Source organism: Neophocaena asiaeorientalis, unplaced genomic scaffold (assembly GCF_003031525.2).
Source record: "Neophocaena asiaeorientalis asiaeorientalis breed wild unplaced genomic scaffold, Neophocaena_asiaeorientalis_V1.1 scaffold275, whole genome shotgun sequence".
Classification (NCBI taxonomy): Eukaryota; Metazoa; Chordata; class Mammalia; order Artiodactyla; family Phocoenidae; genus Neophocaena; species Neophocaena asiaeorientalis.
This window is the reverse complement of record NW_020173679.1, coordinates 6,749,697-6,769,729: the sequence shown is the minus strand read 5'-3', so window position 1 is coordinate 6,769,729 and position 20,033 is coordinate 6,749,697. Positions and strand designations below refer to the sequence as shown.

General features: G+C 50.2%; 2 protein-coding genes and 1 non-coding gene across 3 annotated transcripts in view; 2 read left to right on the top strand and 1 right to left on the bottom strand.

Moving 5' to 3' along the window:
- The first annotated feature begins 3,434 nt into the window (after nucleotides 1–3,434).
- LOC112402848 (U5 spliceosomal RNA) lies at nucleotides 3,435–3,550 on the top strand. The gene has a single exon (XR_003003770.1). It is a non-coding gene; the product is annotated as a U5 spliceosomal RNA (small nuclear RNA).
- Nucleotides 3,551–10,101: 6,551 nt separating this feature from the next.
- KIAA2013 (KIAA2013 ortholog) lies at nucleotides 10,102–15,741 on the bottom strand. The gene is made up of 4 exons (XM_024750007.1): nucleotides 15,721–15,741; nucleotides 14,458–15,448; nucleotides 11,263–12,116; nucleotides 10,102–10,802 (listed from the first exon to the last, which is right to left on the bottom strand). Exons 1-4 carry the CDS (start codon nucleotides 15,739–15,741, stop codon nucleotides 10,785–10,787), a joined length of 1,884 nt encoding a protein of 627 aa, XP_024605775.1. The 3' UTR covers nucleotides 10,102–10,784.
- A 4,039-nt stretch (nucleotides 15,742–19,780) lies between these two features.
- PLOD1 (procollagen-lysine,2-oxoglutarate 5-dioxygenase 1) overlaps nucleotides 19,781–20,033 on the top strand; it is a 28,640-nt gene continuing 28,387 nt past the window's right edge. The window contains exon 1 of the mRNA XM_024749759.1: nucleotides 19,781–20,031. Coding sequence (XP_024605527.1) covers nucleotides 19,969–20,031 — 63 coding nt within the window. The 5' untranslated portion in view covers nucleotides 19,781–19,968. The remainder of the gene's footprint in view (nucleotides 20,032–20,033) is intronic.

Below are 20,033 nucleotides of genomic sequence, written 5' to 3'. Positions count from 1 at the left end.
CAAAGCTTTTTGTGTTTGGAGGACCCACCTCAGATTTACTGGAGAGGAAGCAAATGCAGGTTTCAACTGTATAAAAATAGACCTAAAGCATATTTGGAGAAATGTTGGCATCTCTTAAATTCAGGTGTCAGATGCACTTTCATTGGTTACAATTTTCTGTGGAGTTAGAAGTATTTCGTGATTTTTTTTAGTACTATTGTTGTTAATTTGTTTCCGCTTTATTGATGTATAATTGACAAATAAAATTGTAAGATATTTAAAGTGTATGTTGCATTAATTTAAAATACAAATACATTACTAAAGGATTCCTCCCATCCAGTTAATTAACAAATCTATCAACTTACATATTTATATTTTCTTGCATGTGTGAGAACATTTAAGTTCTACTCTCTTAGCAAATTTCCATTATACAGTACAGTGTTATCAACTATAGTCACATGTTATACCTTTTTTTTTTACATCTGAAAGTTTATAACCTTTTACCAAACTCTCCCTATTTCCCCCACCTCCCAGCCCTGGCAACCACTGTCTACTCTCTGTTTCTATGAGTTTGATTTTGTTTTTTAAGATTCCACATATAAATGATACCATGCAGTGTGTATTATATCTGTCTGTCTCTGATTGGCTTATGTCACTTATCATAATGCCTTCAAGTTTCACCCATGCTGTTGTAAATGGGAAGATTTCACTCTTCTTTATGTCTGAGTAGTACTCCACTATCTATCTATCTATCTATTCCATTATATATATATATATAAAACACATCCTTTTTATCCATTCATCTGTTGGTGGACACTTAGGTTGTTTCCATGTCTTGGCTATTGTAATAATGCTGTGATGAACATAACGGTGTATATATCTTTTCAAATTAGTGATTTAGCCTTCCTCAGATAAATACCCAGAAGTGGAATTGCTGGGTCACGTGGTAGTTTTCATTTTAATTTTTTGATTTAATTTTGGCCTCTCCTCCTACCTCTTTGGAGCAGGTCCTCAGGGCTGTCTGAGGAGCTATTTCCCAGGCTGTAGTCCTCAGTAAGGTCCCTGAATAACGCTGAAAACCACAACTCTTTTTGTTTTTTTGTTTTGGGGTTGTTTTGGCCACGCCGTATGTGGGATCTTAGTTCCCCTGAAAATCGCAACCCTCAACTGTGCATTTTTCATTGTGTTGACAAGGGGAAGCTACTGACCAGCTGGTAGATTTGGGGGTGGGAAGGTAAGGCTCCTGTTCTCTCAGTGAGACCCTTGGGAGGTCATGGGCTGAGAGTGAGTCAGGGATGGGGGGCATGAAGGTGAGAGGAGAAAGTTTAAAAGGAGCGTACTGGGGGTTGGACAGCCAGAGAAATGGCCAAAAAAACTGAGGCCCTCCTTCGAGTTTTGCTCAATCGTCTGATATTTCCAGCAGTTCAGCCGCCCCAGAGCAGATGCTGAAAAGGCAGAGGGTGGGGTATTCCCAGCTGAGGAAGTTGGAGGGAACTTGGGGCAGGCAGAAGGAGGTGGATGGAGGAACGGGCTCCATCAACGCCAGTCTTTGGGGTGGAGGGATCACCATGCTCCCCCTTCCCTCCTTCCCTTCTGCTACCTAGGGCTTGGGGTCCTTCCTCTAACCTGAAGTCAGCTACTGCCCCCTCCCCACTTCCCAGCCCACCCTCATCTATTGTTTTTCTTTTTCAAATTTTTATTGAACTATAGTTGATTTTCCATGTTGTTTAATTTCTGCTGTACATCAAAGCGACTCAGTTATATATATATATATATATATATATATATATATTCTTGTTCATCTTCTTTTCCATTACGGTTTATCAGAGGATATTGGATATAGTTCCCTGTGCTGTACAGTAGGACCTTGTTTACTTCCCCTCCCCTGCATCTTCATTCTCTCCCTCTGCGCTGCCTCCTCCCCAGCAAAGTTTGAACCCCTTTAACACTCTCCTGATGCCAAAGAAAGAAAAAGTCCTCCTCTAACCTCACACCCCTTCCGGCCGGTCTCCCTGGAGCCTTCACTCTCCACCCCACTCACTCCCTCATCAGCTCCCCACAGTGGGGCTTCTAACACTTCCACTCCCTGAAAACGCCTCTGGTCAAGGTCATGACTTCCGTCCCGTGACATCCACCGGCCCTTACAGTTCCCACCTTAATTGACCTCTGTTGGACATTTGACACAACTGACTGCTCCCTTCTGCCCTTGATTTCTCAGTGGTCCCCAGTCCTGGTCTTCCTTCTGCCTCCCTGGTCTCTTCCTAATGACCTTCACATGCTTCTCCTGTTGCATCACCTCCCCTCAATGCCACCATCCCCTAAGGATCTCCCTAGAATGTTTTCTCTCCTCGACTTTGATCCTTTCCCAGGCCTTGTCCCCCATCCAGGCCACCGTATTTCTCTCTGCTTTAATTCTCAGGCTCCTAATTTGCTTCCCCAAACCTCCTTGCTTTCCAACAATAGCCACACTTTAACCAGAGTGGTTGTCTAACAGTGTTTCTCAACCCAGCCGGCATCACACTCACCTGGAGGGCTTGTTAAAACCCAGCTGCTGGGCCCCACTCTCAGAGTTTCAGATTCAGTGGGTCTTGGAGTAGGACCCAAGAACCTGCATCTCTAACGCATACCCAGGTGACACTGATCTGCTGGGCCCAGGACCACTGTGTTAAAAAGCTAATCTGATCATGTATTCATTTTTAAAGCTCTTCACTGCCTCCGCACTGTCCTCAGGGTAAATCCAAGCTCTTAGCTGGCACTGATGGCCATCTGGTTACTTGCCCTCTCAGCACTGTGCCCGGAATAACCTCACCACCCGGTCCTCTTCTGCCCAGATGTCATCTTCTGTTAACAGTGCTCATCACTGACACCTGGCTCCCCATCACACTGAGCATTCCTTGAAGATGAAGTATTACGGTTATCCCTCTATCCCTAGAGGCTGGCACAGGGTTGAACACAGTGTTCAATAAATTTTTGTTGAATGAATGAAGATAATTATTTCAAGCTTTTAAATTGCTATTTTATTTTATTCTATTTCATTTTATTTAACTCCAAAAGAAATTTTTACTTGTAATGCCACCTATAAAACAAACTTTTTCTAGCTGGATCAGCCTCAGCTCTCTATCCCTGTTAAGTCTCGCCTCCGTTCTGCCCCCTGGCGGTAGTCTCGGTCCCAGCACAAGATGAATGAACTATTTGAGGTATTTCCGGAAACCGGAGAGTAAAGACTGAGGTTTTAATTTGCATATCCAGAATGCATTGCACCCAGGACAAATTTTCGACCTAAAAATGACTCGATTCTCCTTCTTTCTTTAACTATTTTTTCCCAGAAGTGAGGATTTCTTCATAGAATTGTCTGAGAAAAAAGAAGATGTTAATAACTCTTTCAGTTAAATAATCACCATTACTGTCTTAGGGGTAGCAGTTACCCGAGGAATGCGTGCCGCCTAAGAAAGGGTATACTCTGGTTTCTCTTCAGATCGTATAAATCTTTCGCCTTTTACTAAAGATTTCCGTGGAGAGGAACAATTCTGAGTTTGTACCCAATTTTTTGAGGTCTTGCGTTTGCAAGGCCAATGATAACGGTTAAAAATAGATTTTTAGTTTCGAATGTTCTAGTTGCGGAGCGATGTTTGTTTAGCTTCGCGCACTACGTTTATTTTCACGGAGTAGTTTGTTGTTTTCTAGACAGCTAGCGTTTTGAAAATATTATTTTCCGTGTCTGTCTGGGAGTAAACGGTGTAAACCTACTTAAAGCAAAGGGGTGGAACTAAAGAGTGGAGTAGTTGCTGTTGTTGAAGTGGAAGAGGTGTATTTTGTTTATGTTCTTTGGTTACTTTTTCAATGCTAAGTGCGGTCCGCGGTGGGAGGATTTTTTAAACCGTGGAGTGCAAGTTTCGGCGCCCCGGGATTCAATAATGGCGGTCAGTGGGCTCAGTTACCCCGCGTTACGTACAATCATAGTTTCGCGACCAGGTACCTAGACCCCTCCCCCGCATTAAAAGAGAGATTCTTAACCGTTGGACCGTAAAGGAAATCTTTAAAAAAAATTTTTAGAAGGAATTTGAGTATGAATTCATTGTTTCTTCTAAAGCGTAAGTATCGTTTTATTCTGTTTAGGTAATTTAGATTTAGAACAGAAGTATTATTTGCGAAAAATACCACTCAAGAAAGACGTTTGATCACGGTTACAACGAATTTGATAGAACCCGAACGGAAGTGAATATTTTAACCGATCACAGTGGCCAGAATTCAGCTTTCTGAGCCCGCATAACTGCAAAGCGGGCTGGGAAATGTAGTTTTTTCTCCAGGCAGCCATGACATTTGCGAGATCCTAGGAGAGAGGAAGTGAATACGCGAGAAGAAAACGAGCAGCGTCTGCCCAGTAAAGGAAGGAGAGAATCCATCCGCACTTTTCCTTCTTGCAAGTTCCTTTGTTGAGTTTCGTCTTCCTGCCTTCCAGGTATCTACCTGTGGCCAGATCTCCCATACATGTACAAGAAACCTCTCGGAGGCTGTAATGCGGCTGTGGGGATCACCCCTTCCAGGCCCTTTTGAATGTTCTCTTGTGTAGAAAACCAGCACCCCAGGCTCAGGCAGTTGTCCCCCGTCTACCCCTGTCCCACTGGCGCGGGTACCTTTCTTGTCCCCCTAGAAGAAGCGCTGCTTTTCTCACGACGAGGTCTGGTCAGTGAGAACGAAATACTGATGACAGTGCTTTCTTGGGCTCTGAAGGCCGAGTGTTCATCCAAAGTAGGGGTTCTAACTTTTTTGTTGTTCACCTTCGGCAAAAGCAACGATCCAGAATAACGAGCACGCCGAGCAGCCAGAGAGCTAGATATTATATGTCTCCGGGTGAAAGAGTGCGCTGCTCCCATGAAGTTGTCTGGCCGGGGAAAATCGAACTTGAGTTTGCTGAAGACTAGATCTGACCACTAATTGACAGAAGAGCAGAACACAGTCGAGCTTGTCTGCATCTCTGCGGGGATGGACGCAATCAGCAAAGCCCTGGCTGCGAGGAGCTTTTCAGGGCGAACCATCAGATTTTTTCAACAAATAAATTACAAGAAGAAATGAGAGAGGGAGATAAAAAGGGAATCTATAGGTTTAAAAGAGTTAAAAGAACCCATCTTACCAAGCAGAACTTACTGGGATTCCGGTTTAAACAAACACTATTTTCAGAACTTATTACATTTATGAGATGTTTTCATTTTTCAATCTGACCAGATATTTGATGATATTAAGGAATTACTGAAGGGTTTGGGGTACGATTATCATATTGTGGTAATAATTTTTGTTTTAACCTCCTTATACTTAGAAGTAGCTAAAGCAATATCTACAATATAAACTTTTTTTTGGGGGGGTGGGGGGCACACCGCACAGCTTGTGGGATCTTGGTTTCCTGACCGGGGATGGAATCCACGCCTGCAGCAGTGAGAGCATGGAGTCCTAACCACTGGACTGCCAGTGAATTCCTCGGAAATATCTACAGATGAAATGATATTATATCTTGGATTTGCTTCAAAAGAATGAGTGCAAAGAAAAAGCCCCACCCCCCCCAAATAAAAAGAACAAAGACAAAAATAAAATTTTGTTTACGTGATGGTTGTTGGACTTGGTAACCAGCACACGGAGGTTCTTTATACTATTACGTCTACTTTTGTGAATGTTAAACATTACTGATAATTTAAAAGTTTTGAATATATTTAATTTATTTATTTATTGTTTTTTTGGCCGCACCACTCGGCTTGTGAGATCCTATTTCCCGGACCAGGGATCGAACCCAGGCGCCCTACAGTGGAAGCATGGAGTCCTAACCACTGGACCGCCAGGGAATTCCCTGAATACATTTTAAAAACAACTTTGCGGTTGGTAACATACGCACTTCTTTATTAATAGATCAAATATTGCTATCTAGTGGGAAGTCTCATGACTACCAGCATTTCAAAGTCACGATGAACGTGAGCAATATTTCAAGATGCCTGCCACCACGGGGCGTGTCATGACTGCATCTGTGATTTCTATTTGTGACAATTATGCAAATGTCAAAGTTAATCATGGAAGGAGATGCTGAATTTCAGTTGGAGGTTAGCGAAAATAAAGATTTCTTCCAATCCAATTTCGCAGACCCCCTGACTTCTGTTCAGTGACCCAAGGTTTAGAAGTCCTGATCTGCATTCCCTTGCCTCTAGGCACATAATACAAACAATTCCCCCTTGTATGGGCAGAAGGTTTTGAATTTATCAAAGCACCTTCACACAAGAGTCATTTATTTCATGGGAATTCCTAACCATCTTTCTGAAGTTGGAAGGTGTTACTAGACCCATTTTACAGGTGGGAACATAGAGCGTAACACATAACCCACTTGTTTGAGGTTACAGAATGATAATGACAGAGCTGGAGACAGAACCCAGGTCCCCTAACTCCCAGCCCACTCCCCACTCTTTCGCATCAAGCTCCAAGCTCCAGAAATGCTGCTTAGTTAACTTTTCTTGAAGTTTTCTTTTGAGAGACGCCACAGCCTTTCTCCTGAGCTCACCTGTCCTCCGTTTGGTCATCTCTCAGGACCCCCTTGAACAGTCATATTGATTCCTGTGGTGCTCGCAGGCAACCAGGAGCTCTGATTTCCAGCACTCTCCTTCACATACTAGTAGAGGTGATAATTAACCTGCCACTGGGAGAGTGTCAATCCTGCAAGGTGGTCAGTGACCTCTGGCAAGTCTCTTTCACTGTGTCTCAGTTTCTACTTTTGTAAAACAGGTTGATGAACTGTCGTCCTTGGTTTTGGAGGAAGCTGTAAAGATTGGCTAAAATTATGACAGTAACTAGGGGAGAGTAAGTGATTAATCCTTGGGAGAGATTATTACCTGTAATGTTATCATTGCCATGAGTTAGGGCCAGAGCCCACCTATACCTTGCTTTTACAGGTCAATGAGGTGGAACCATAAATCCCAACTTTCTAAGCTTATTACCTACTTTATTTCCCTTCCTGGATTCTATGCTCCAGACAAACTGAAGTATTACTGTCCATTGCCTCTTAAACTTCCCCATTTCTGTATGTCTACTCTTGCCATGGAGTGCTCTGCCCACTACCTGGACGGTCCTCTCCCACACCTTAACCTAGGATGTGGGATCTTAGTTCCCTGACCAGGGATCAAACCCATGCCCCCTGCAGTGGAAGCGCAGAGTCTTAACCACTGGACCGCCAGGGAAATCCCAAAGATTCACAATGAACATTTACTGAGTCAAATGATTTATTTGAAGCTTCCATCAGCCTAAGTCCAGAGGTGAGGCTCCCAGGAAGCACGATTATGAGACTAGGTAGCTTGTTCACGGCGAGGCTGTTTGCTCAGCTCAGCTGAGATGGGCCTCCTTTCTGCAAGGGGAGCAAGTGCCCCTCAGCAAGTGAGGTGATCCACCCAATCACCAGACCCCTAAGCAGATGGCCGGAGGTCAGACCACTGCTGCTTCTTGGGGGTGCGGTGGGGGGCTGAAAACAAGACCCCAAAGTGCAGGTTATCTTGTCCTTAAGGGTTTTTTTTAAAGGTCAGGAATCCTTTTAAGAATCTGAGGAAAGCTCCAGAAACTCTCCTCATGAAAAAAAAAAGTACATACATTTTGCAATTCCAGGGGTTCACAGATCACTTGAAGCCAGGTTATGGACACTTGAGCAAAAAAACTCTAAGGTTTTTTTAATCTAAGGCCCTACAAATGTCTGGATTTTTGGCTTCTTATCACCCTTGAAAAGTTCCATTCCTCCACTGGAAGAATATGACTGTCTTAGTCCGTTTGGGCTCCTACAGCAGAATACCACACACTGGGTGGCTTATAAACAACAGAAATCTATTTCTCACAGTTCTGGAGGCTGGAAGTCTGAGATCAGGGTGCTGGTGTGGTCGGGTTCTGATGAGAGCCCTCTTCTGGGCTGTAGATAGCTGTCAATCTCTCTGCGTCCTCACACGGCAGGGAGAGGACTAGAGAGCTCCCTGGGGTCTCTTGTATAATGGCACTAATACCACTCATGAGGGCTCCACCCTCATGATCTATTCACCTCCCAGAGGCCCCACCTCCAAACACCATCACGTTGAGGGTTAGGCTTCAACATGTGAAGCAGTCCGTAACAACACCCACAGGAGAATCCAACTTCCTCTTGGAAAAACCCTCCAGAGGAGCCACAGACCTCCTGGTTAGTGTCTTAACCCGAAGCAAAACTTGTGTTCAGGTAGTTTATTTAGGAAGAGATCCCAGGGGACAGCAGAGGGAGGCTGAGGGAGGGTAAAATGGAGGGAGGGAAATTGAATCAAGGGTGTCTTCCCAAGTTCTCCACCACTGTGGGCAGTGGGGGGTCTGATCTTGCCGTCTGAGGAGCCGTGTAGAATGTGTCACAGAACTGTCCACCCAGGGGATGGCGGAGGGCATACTGGTCCACTGGCTCCATCTCTCATGGGAGAAGGGCTGCCCCTAGCAGCGATATCCTTGGCCTGCTTTGAGGCTACACACATGCTGAGGGCAGAGCAGCTTCCTGAAGGTCAGAGAGAAGGTAAGGTCAGATGCTGCCAGGAACCCGCCCCTGGAAAGAGGTGGTGGCTGCAACCACAGCAGGAGTGAAAGGTGGCCTGAGAGGTCATGAGATGGGGCATGAGAGGCCAAGGTGCCCGTTGGTTTTCAGGGAGTTAATACATTTCCAAACCAACTTTTCAGCTGTTGGGAACTGCTGGGTAGTATGCAATTCCATACCAGGTGTCTACCCCTGAAAAGCAACTTGACCAAGCCTCTTTGTGCATCCAGCCCAAGAAGAAAGCTCCAGTGCATTACCGGACCGTGAGAGGCAGACCCACTAGAGTTAGTGGATGGCCTGCTCCCAACTGAGGCTGAACTGGAGGCACTGCAGAGGCTTACAGCAGACGCCCAGCCGCTTTCAGAGTGGGCTGATGTCATCCCAGAGGGCAGGAGCAAATGCATTACCCACCCCACCCTGCGGGAGCCATCAGAGGAGTGTGTGGGGAGAGAGCATGGGGAGAAACAGAGTGTAGGGGCTGAGAGAGAGGCTGGGCTGACAGCGAGCCCCAGTTTGCATCCCAGCCTGGGCTGCTCGGCCTTGAGCACATTTCCTCATCTCTCAAATTGGGATCTTAACCCTTAGCTACCTCCTCCCTGCACGAGGCCGTGTTGATGTAAAATTCGTAACACACGTGCTCGCTTCAGTGACCTATAATTCGCAAGTGTTCGTCTACCGAAATTCTAGTCGTTGGCTCGGTATTCTCCAGGCACAGGTACATGGGTTCATGTTTACATGTATGGGAGCCCACACCATGCCTGGTTCCAAGTTAACAGGGCGAGTGGGAGCCCTGAAGCGCTGCTCCTGTGGTCAGGTAACTTCCAGTCGAATGCAGTGACTAGAGGGCACGTCACGCCAGACACCACAGCCCACCACACCCCGCGGCCAGCCAAGGGCCCCTGGCCAGGAGGGTGAGGCACCCCCAGGGCAGGAGTGGAAGGCGCACAGGACTGGAGCGACAGCAGCAAACCAGAGTAACTCGTAGAAGAGCCTGAAACCCTTGTGTACTTTCTCTCCCAGCCACCTGCGGGGGCCGGACACTCGGCAACTTGGCAAGCAAACCAGCCTTCCTGGTGAGCCAGGCTGCTCAAAACGCCCATCTGGGAAGCCAGGGAAACCACCAAGACACTGAGGGTGATGGTCCACACTCAGCCCAGCCCCTCTTTGCTCCATTCTCCCCACAAAGGAAGGACTCAGACCTTAGCTTCCAGAACAATCTGCAGGAGGCCCACTCAGGGTTTTTCCTGCCCCCAGTCCTATGGGCAGCAAAACCGGAGCAGGCAACTCTCTTTAGGGCAGGCAGGGGGAGAGGCACTGCAGCAGGAAGGGGCCAGGGTAATGCTCCTCGAGCAGCCCACTCAGCTGGGACATGCAGCAATCCCCCAGGTGGGCAGCACGGGGGCCACCTCCACAGCCTCTGAGTGGGCTTCTCTGAAGAGGAGAGGACGTGGGAAAAGCATACTGTCACCACGGCGGGGCCTTTGCTTCGGACTCCACCCAAAAGCCTGGTGACCGAGGAAGGTCCGATGTCTCTAGAGGTCTCAACCACACGCAAACCGGTCGTGGAGGTTTGAAAGAGATTTATTTAAAAACAGAACACAAGAAAAAGCTTTGGTATTCCAAAACCCAACAATCATCGATCACTAGAAAGTTAAACACCTCCCCTAAAGCCCAGAGGTACAAAACCACAGATCTCCATAGGCTCATGATAAGAAAGACGCAACGTGCAAACCCGAGGGTGACGGAGACCCACCCCTTCACGCAGGCGGCGTGCGGGCCTCCAAACCTCCCGAGGTGGTGCATATTGGAAATCACTGCCAAGATTCCCTACCGAGAGTGGATGCAAAAGCCATCCAGCAAAATCTCAACAATAAATTAAAAATTCATTCAAGAAAGAACACATTAAATTAGGAAAAGAACACATTTTTTCCTAGACAAGAGTCTTTTCAAAAGAGGGTCTATTTCCTGGGACAGAAGAAAGGGGGAAAGTGGAAAGAGTGAGTTCAATTTCAAGTATTTTCCATATAGGTTCACTTTATTGAGTCGAAAGCTTACAAAAGGTCCACCAGCCCCGCCCCTCCCGCTCCCTGATGCAAACTCCTGAACATCCACACGCACTTCCGAGTCACTGGTGTCCCCCAACAAGGCACAAAAGGCTGGGTGCTTTCAAAGGATCCCTTGTTCGCAGCAGCAGGACTTTCAGTGCTGGGTGTCTTGTGCAAGTGGCGACTGAAAGCAGGACTGATGCCACTCAGACACTGGGATCTTCCTGTTCAATCAACAAGACAGGTCGTTACTGCTCATGCCAACCCCGGTGGACAGCTACAGAAATCTCAAGGGAAGCAGGCGATGGAGACACCCTGCTGGCACCCCACCCAGGCTCCGAGCCCGCCTTGCTGACAGCTCTTGGCCCAGGGACGGGCTAGAGCTGCCACAGACTCGGGGGCCCAGGCGCCTCCCTAGGCGGGTGCGGCAAGTTCACGGGCTCTGCTCTGGCCAGGCCCGGCTGGAGCTCAGACCTGCCTCTGGCCCTTCTCCCACTCCTTCAGGTCAAGTGCTCCTTCCTTCTCCAAACCAGAAGCCACACAGCCCCTCTCTCCTGAGTCCGGGCTCTTTAAAGAGTGGGAGCACAGAGCTGGAGCTTAACGTACCCTCCACCCCACTACACTAGACTCGGGACGGAACGCGAGGCCAGGGCCCCGGGCTCTGGAGGCGCAGTGGCTTTATACCTTACTCCTGAAGAGGGGTTTGGCGCCAGGCCCACAGTACTCGTTGTAGATGAGCTTGAATAGGAAGAGGTGGAAGAGGGTGATGAGGGAGGCCACGCTGAACCAGAAGAGGAAGGGCAGCCCGGGGTCCTGCTGGGCCATGTGCTCGTCGTGGGCCAGGATGGCCTTGAGATGCAGCGTGTGCCGCAGGTCCTGCAGGTGCGTGAGGTCAGTGGAGATGTAGAGCAGCGGCGTGATGGGCTGCGTCACCATGACCGAGAAGGTATGGCCCTGGGGCGCCGAGGTCAGCTCCACAGGCTCGTCCAGGCAGCCCGCTTCGCAGGCGTAGATCTTGACGAGCTGGCCGCGGGACTCCACAGACACGTGCAGGTACGGCTTGCCCTCGGGGTCCGCGAGCACGGCCAGGTTGATGTGGTCATTCTTGTAGCGGATGCCATGCAGGGCGTAGCTGTTGTGCAACACGTCGGGGTCAGCCTGGAACTGGAGGTGGTTCTCGGTGAACTGCAGGCCGCCGAAGCTGAGCACCATGCCCTGCAGGATGCCCGGGGCACCCGCCCGCACCAGCCCCTTGCAGCCGCGCTTCTGCAGGGTCAGCCTCCACAGGTCCCAGAGCTGCAGGATCTGCTGGATGGAGGACAGGCGGCCCGGCCAGAGGTTCCCAGCGTGCATGGTGGCGTGGCCGCTGAAGCAGTGATCTTCATAGTTGAGTGTCGACTCCATCTGGTCTCGCTCCCTGTGGCTCAGGTCAGGGCTGAGCAGTGGCGCGGGGGAGCAGGAAAGCATGTAGTACAGCGTCAGGTTCACGGTCAGGCCTGATGGAGTGTGGGCATCGGTGATCTTCTTCATTTCCACACCTGCAACACCACAGAGGTTGTACATTAAGGAGGAACGGCATGGCCAAGAGGCTGAGGTTATGAAACAAAGATCAAGAGCAGCAGAGACGCGAAGCTTTTGTCCTCAGGGATGAAAACAGCAGCTCCAGTCTCCCACGAGTACGGGAGAGCAGCATCCTGCCTGGCTTCCTCACGTGACCACCTTGAGCCCTCTGGGCCTGAAACTGAAAATCCCGCCAGTGGGGCTCCTGCCAGAGCCCAGAAGAACACAGATTTAGCCAAGCCTAGGGCGCCAAGTCAAAAGGCCAGTTCCCCGACTCCAAGAACTGTCACAACGCCCTGGCCAGTCGTGGGCTGCTTCTCTCTCACCGGGCCTGCAGCTTTAAACAACATCTGAGCACAGGATCGCACAGATTTGTATGAGCTCTAGACTCAGACAACTCACCGCCCACGTGGTGTCTCAAGCTGGATGTCTGACAGGCATTTGGGAACGGACAAGGTTTGAATCCTCCCAGCCCCATGCTAATCCTTCCCTAAATCACCTCCAGACACCCGCTGGAGCCCTCCCCCCCAAATCCAGGAGTCACCCTCAAGTTCTCACTCCCCACAGCCAGTCCACAGAACGCCCAGTGGCTCCAGCTGCCAAAGTTTCCGACTCATCCACCCCCTGCTTCCACGGTCGCAGCGCTGGTCCCAGCCACCGTCCTCTCAGCTGGGCTCCTGCCAAAACCTCCTATGTGGTCTCCACACTCTACTTCCCCCTCCCCCACACTGTCTACACTCCGACGCAGCAGCGCCGCGACCTTTAAAAACGTGCACCAGACAGTGCCTCCGCCCTGCCTCCCATCTCACTTAGAATCAAATTCACTGTCCTCACCAAGGCCCCAAGGTAAACCCTCTGGCCACTGCCACCCTCCCCTTGCTCACTACCTGCCAGCCACACTGGCCACTCAACCAAGCCCGCCCCTGCCTCAGGGCCTCTGCCCTGCTGGCTCCCTCCAGACCACCACACAGCGCTTCCTTTAGCTGTGTAGGCCTCAGCTTCTGCAATTCCTGCTCACAGAGGCCTCCCGGACAGCGGAGCTACACACTCTCAGCCCCGCCCACTGCAGTCACTCACCCCAAGCACATATTTTTATCTTTTCTCCTTATAACGCTTGAGCCTAAAAAGCTATCTCGCTTTTTTAATCCAAATTTTCGCTTTCTAATATCTGTCTTCTGCCCGCCCAGAATTTAAGAACCATGAGAACCGGGACTTTGTTCTGTTTGCTTCCGTATGCCCCACGTGAAGAACACTTTCTGGCAGAAGCATTCGATAAATACTTGACCAAATTAAAGGCTCTTTGAGCAACTATGTTTAAGGATTTAGACAACTAGAACTCTGGAAGCCAACATCTCTTACTCTCTCTCTCCTCTACGCTAGGATTCCCTTTCCTTAAGCAGTCGAGGGGGCGAAGGAGTTTTCATTTGACAGGGGCATCCCACCTGCTGAAGAGATTCCACTACCCCTCCCCCATGAAAAAGCTGCAGCCACAACAGCGAGGCCACAGCTCAGGCTAGCGGGAGTCATGTCAAGAAGCCCATGCCTGTCACCAGCCAGAAAGGTGGGGAACTGAGTTAAGAACCCCGGGATCGGGCTTCCCTCGTGGCTCAGTGGTTAAGAATCCGCCTGCCAATGCAAGGAACACGGGTTCGAGCCCTGGTCTGGGAAGATCCCACATGCCGCGGAGTAACTAAGCCCGTGCGCCACAACCACTGAGCCTGTGCTCTAGAGCCCGCGTGCCACAACTACTGAGCACATGTGTCACAACTACTGAAGCCCGTGCGCCTAGAGCCCGTGCTCACAACAAGAGAAACCCGTGCACCGCAATGAAGGTAGCCCCCCACTCACCACAACTAGAGAAAGCATCCGCGCAGCAGCGAAGACCCAACGCAGCCCAAAATAAATAAATACATTAAAAAAAAAAAGAATCCCGGGATCGGCCAAGCCTCTGGCTTATCCTTTACCAATTGACCTCCCAAACCACGCTGCTCAAATGAGGCTTCAGCCACAAGAACGAATAACAATAAGATCTGCCCTTTGCACTCCTCTTTCACGACCATCTCATAAAAGTCCTCTGAGGTACGTGCTGCTGTTATTATTGAACACAAGCCCAGAGAGAGTAGGGTTCAAGGTCACACAGCTACTAAGTGGTGGAGCAAGAGTCAGCTCCAAATCAAACGCCAAGCCCAAGTGTGAACCACCCCGGGACCCCGCCCTTCAGTGTCACCTCTGCGGACTCTGCAGGGGCATCTCCAGGATGGACCGTGCTCACCCTGGTGCAAGGTGTGGACGGTGGACCAAGCACTCGCCAGGCCTCACCTGGGCTGAAGAGCTGGGCCCAGAGGCGCTGGTGGTCCTGAAGCAGCTCCGCCGCCGGCATCTCCAAGAGCTCCAGCATTTCCTTCCGTGCCAAGTCCTGGAGCACCTTGAGCTCCTTGCCTGCTTTGCTTTTGAGCACCTGGGGGTTAAGAGGGCCGGAGACGTGCACCACCCACAGCACAGTCTCGTCCAATTGCGTCTTGGGAGCCACTTGGAGACGGTTCACTAACTTCTTGGCGGCCACCACCAGCAGGTGCACCAGCCCCGTGGGAAAAGGCGGGGACCGGCCCGAGTAGAGGAGGAACTGATGGTCTCCGACCTTCTCCAGGGTGCTGGTGAAGGCCTTGGGCACCGGGCCGGCAGTGGGCCCGACAGTCTGCAGCGCGGCCACGCGTTCCGTGGGGTTGTTGAGCTGGATGCGCTGCAGATAGACGTGGGGTCGGCCCCGGTGCGCCAGAAAGTCCTCTTGCAGCAGCACGCAGTCTCGGCCGGATCCCGTGACGAGGCCGGAGGCCGAGGCGGGGCCCGGGACGGCGGCCGCAGGGCCGGGACCCGGAGTCCCGAGCTGCAGGCAGCGCACCCGCCGCAGCAGCCCTTCCCGCAGCAGCAACACTGACTCTCCAGCTTCAGAGAGCGCGCTCAGCGGGCGCAGCTGCACGAAGGGCACGAAGTCCGGCGCCACGGCGGGCTCCCGCTCCCCGGGGGTCACCCACAGCCGGTTGGCGACCACGTCCAGGGCCAGGAAGCCGTTGGCCACCAGGGCCGGCACTCCGGGGCCCAGCGGTACAGCCTCGCCCCGCTCCCGCAGGCCGCGCCACGCGCGGGTGGCTGCCTCCAGACAGGCAGAGGGCTCGGCGGCGTCCGGCTCGCCGCGGGGCCAGGGCAACAGCTGCAGACCGCCCGCCGCCCGCCGCGCCCCGGATCCCACCCCAGCCCCCGTCACAGGCGCCGCGGCAGCCGCCACAACTGCTCCCTCCTCCTTCTCGGTTGCCTCCGGCCGTCAAACGACGCGGGCCGTCAAGCGCCACCTATTCTTTTGCGACAGATGGAAAAGGAGAGGGCGGAGGGAGGGGAGAGGGGCGGGCCCGGGAGAAGGAGGCGTGGCCACAGCGAGGAGGGGACGGGCACCGCCGGGGTTTGACCACCAGTTCTCGGGCCTGAAAAGTCAAGTCCAGAAGAGGAGAGGGGTCTGCGGAGGACTGGAAGCGGCCAATTCATGGGAACTTAAAACAGAAACGAAAAAACCAACCGCGCTAGCCAAACCGAACACGTGTTGTGCCCCATTCGCTACTAATGGATTCAACAGCCCCAAGATTTTTAAAAACTAATTTTAAAACTTTTTTTCTGTAAAAATGATCCTCACTGCAAAAAAAAAAAAAAAAAAATGACTTAGTACAGAATAGTACCCCCCAGAAAAAGAAAGAAAGAAAAAGAAAAGTAAGCACTGTCAACCAGACTTCCTAGGATATATTTTGTTGACGACTCTTCCAGACCTGTCTGGCTGCATGTACAGCATATAGGACACAAATCAGGCCCAGGACTGTCCATTTCTCCAACACACCAAGTCGTCTTCTTGATGTCAACCGTGAGTCTTAACTTATTAAATAACATAAAACACTAAAGTCTCATGCTTTGAAAATGCTTTTAAATTGTGTATTATCAATGCAAAAGACAAATTTTGTTTCTGGGGAAAAAATTCAATCTGAGCACAGGGGCAGACAATGGGGCGATTGTTTCCACTTTAGTTTCAGGACATTCCAAAGCCAGACAGTGCTTCCCAGTTGTTGAAAATTAAATGGTCATTTGAGGTGGCTTCTTGTGGGCTGTGAGCAGACACGTGTGTGTTTGCCAAGTCTTAGGGCCAGCACCCTATAAGAAGGCAGCTGTCCAGGTGATCCTACAGTATGCTTACCTTCTTTTTTTTCTTTTTTAAGATCATTATCAAAACATACACACAAAATTCTTAATTTCCACCAGGATTTCACAAACCCCACAGAATAACTTCATGGATGTGCAGGAATCCATAACCTACAGTTAGAGAGATAGGATCCATCCAAGCCCCTCAGGGAGGCAGAAACTCTTGGGAGGCACAGTGAGATGAGAGCAAAGGACTAAACCAGGCTTGATCCCACCTGTGAAATGGGGATGACCAGAGAAACTGCCTCTCAGGTTTCTGAGGAATAAGTAAGTTAATACAGGCAAAGCAAGCAAGGTGCATGACATGGGGTAAGTACACAGTAAATGTAAACCCACGTAATTATTTTTCGCTATTATGAATGTCTGTGTAATAGACATATATAGGCCTACTTTTGAGACTGTTTCTGGGGGAGCAATTCCTGGAAGTAGATTCCTACGTTAAAGAGAAGGTTCACGCTGGTGCTCTTAACTCCCTTACCACTCTCAAACACCCCAGGGGAGGGAATCACAGCCCACGATCAGCAACATAGCCACAACAAAGCCAGGAGGTCAAGAGTAAGGACACTGGCACGAGGCTGCCTGGGTTTTAAATCTTGGCCTTGCCCCTTGCTAGCAAGTCAGCTAACTTCCTTGGGCCTTGGTTTCTCCATCCATAAAATGGGGATCATGAGACAGAGTAGGATTGCTCTGAGACTTAAGTTAGACAAACAAGTTAAACATTTAGCATACTGCCTGGCTTAATATAACCGTTCATTATTTTATTTATTTTTACTAGGAAACAGGAAACACATGTACATGACACAAAATTCAACATATATGAAAGGGTGAAGAGTGGCCATTAAGTCTTCCTCTTTCCTGGAGTCCCAGCTAGTCAGTTCCTCTTCCCAGATGCAACCACTGCTTCCTGTTCCTTGGGTGCTCTTCCAAAATTCTATTCACTTACAGATATATAGCCATATAGACAGAGACCTATATTTTTCCCTTCACAGAAATTGTAGCATATTATATACTCTTGCATATTACTTTTTTCATTTAAGGGAACAGCTTGGAAATTCCATTATTATCATCATCATCATCAAAGCGGGTAGGTGCCAGTGGGACTAGCTGATGGGTGTGAACAGGGAGGAGGCTGAGAATCGGCTGGCAGCAGAGAACGTGGCTGTCCACTGAGGCCATCGCTCTTCCTCGGGTCAAGAAAGGAAATGGTAAAAATGGAGAAAAGCAGAGGATGAGAGGGAGAAAAGCCCCTTGTGGCACCAGACCACTACCCTCCAGTCCAGCTATCCTTTCTGCTTCCCAGAAAAGCAGAGTCCTGTGCCTTTAACTGTGCACAACAGCTACAGCACTTACCCTGAGTAACATCTAGGCAGCAGCCACCCCTGGTTAAAGAGACAAGTTCTCCTTTTGGATGAAGCTTGGACCGATTTCAAATTCCAGCAATTTGGTGAAGGGTGGCAGGCAGGCTTCACCAGGATGAATCCTTTCTCCAGGGGCGGCCAGCAGCCTCCAAGATTGATCTCCCCTCCCGATTTGCAATGACTCTGGGAACTCCACTGCGCAAGGATTTTTTTCCGTCCATAGTATGCCACCATTGAGGTTCTCTTGGGCCCGAGCAAAAGGGAAGTTAGAGCCGGTTTCCAAAGTCGCCTCCCTTACTGTGGTCCCCCATCAGCTGTGTGACTTTGAGGAAGTTGCTTCACATCTCTGAGCCCCGGTTTCCTTATTTCACAAATGGGGGCAATACTGCCTAACTGGCAGGGCTGTGGGGAACATGGCATAAGCCAGAGCTTTGAAAATTGAGCCACTCAACACATGCTCCTCTTCCCCTCTGCTTATCCCTCCATTTCCTCCTCAAAGGAGCTGGAATTTCAGTCTGCATCCTCCTGAATTCAAAAACATCCGGTGGATTCTGGCACCATGTCATGTCCCCAGCTGCAGAAACTCCCTGCCCTAGGTCCCAGGTCCCAACTGGGTGGCAGCCCTGGATTGCACTCCTGCCTCTTCCCTTTACTTGCCTTTCGAATTTGAGCTTGCTGTTGGGTCCCCCTGGGCCTTACTTCTACCATCTTTACCATGAGTAAATCTCTGTTCAGTGAGATAATTTCCCAGGTTCGCAGGGATTGTACCTATCGTCTACAAAGAACATGTGTTGGCTTTGTTTGGGTTGTACAAATAGTATATATTCATTGTAAAATGATTGTAAAAACAATGAAAAATATAAATAAGAAGATAAAAACTACCTGGCAAGAACACACACACACACACACACATTCCCACAAGTTGGAAATAATGACGGTAAATATTTGGCTGTCATTTTCTTTTAGCATCATCTCTATGCATTGTACCTGTAAGGGTATATTTTCGCTGAGTGGGGTCATACAGTATATATTGCTTTTCCCATGTAACGTCATGTTGGTAGTGCATTACCCTGGCTGAATCAGTCTTAAGAGTATTGCCGATTTCTCTTTTCCCCGGGACCTAACGTGGCCTGCTTAATGTTGTTCATTGATAATCATGGCATTCCTCCCCCCTCTGCCCTTTCCCCCTGTGGGTGGGGAACTCCCTGCCCACCCAGGGTTGTACCCACTCCCCACTCCTCTGGAGCCTAACCTGCTGGAAAGGATCTCCCTTTGAGGGTCTCTTCCAAGGATGAAAATTGTTGTTGTTTTCCCAGAGATGGCTGCCTCTAGCTGACATCTGCTCCAGGAACCCTTGTTCTAGAAACGCTTGAGTTGTGTTTTGAAGACCCACATCTGTGAAGAGACCCTAAACAACTTCTTCCTTCCTTCCTTCCTTCCTTCATCCCTCCTTCCCTCCCTCCCTCACTTTCTTCTCTCTCTCTCTCATTCATTCATTCATCCATTCATTCAACAATGTGACCTCAGGAACAAGACCTTCCTCGTCTCAGAGGTTCCCTTTGCCTCCCAGGGACAAAAAGGCAGATTAAGTGAGTCCCTTTTTGCGGGGCGGTGATGCACTTGCAAGCAGCCAGGAGGGTCTTGGCAGGCGTGTGGATGCCTCTGAACACATTCCTGCCAGGCCTCGCCCGCTCCAGGCTCAGACCCTCACGCCCAGGGCTTTGGACAAGGGCGAATGAAATCTGAATAGCTGAGATTTACTGAGGGCTTATCGAGGGGCTGTTCTAAGGGCACTGCAGGTAACAACGTCATTAACCTGTGCAAGGCCCAACGCATAGATACCATTGTAAACCCCACTTTCCAGAGAGGAAACCGAGGCTCACGTTTATTAATACCATCAAGGCTTGGCGCGGGGTCCGGGGTGTAGAAATTGTTGCCTCGCCCCTGTCTCCCCTCCTCTTTCCGGTCGGAGTGAAGCCCGCGGGAGACGGGAGGGAGGAGGCCGGCGGCGGAAGGACCCGGGAGCCGCAGGGACGGGCCCGCAGGGAGCTGCCCGGACTCGGAGAGGCGGCGGGTTCGGGCGAGTCTGCAGGAAACCCTTCCCCCCGGCAGCACGGCGCGACACCGCCCCCGGGGCGGGCCCAGTGCGTGGCAGCGGGATCGCCGACCCCGTCGGGAAGTTTCCAGCCTGCGAGCGAGCGGCGCTGGACACGCCGGACGTTCCCAGACACGGACCATGCGGCTCCAGCTGCTCCTGGCCCCGCTGGGCTGGCTGCTCCTTGTCGAAACGAAGGGTGATGC

Bases quoted from the DNA above. Each gene is read 5' to 3' on its own strand.
- KIAA2013 (XM_024750007.1), bottom strand. From the start codon at position 15,741: ATGGGGCACAACACGTGTTCG. The intron at 15,449-15,720 runs GTTTGGCTAGCG...TGACGGCCGGAG, and splicing joins TGGGGCACAACACGTGTTCG to GCAACCGAGAAGGAGGAGGG. The intron at 12,117-14,457 runs GTGAGGCCTGGC...GTGGTGTTGCAG, and splicing joins GGCCCAGCTCTTCAGCCCAG to GTGTGGAAATGAAGAAGATC.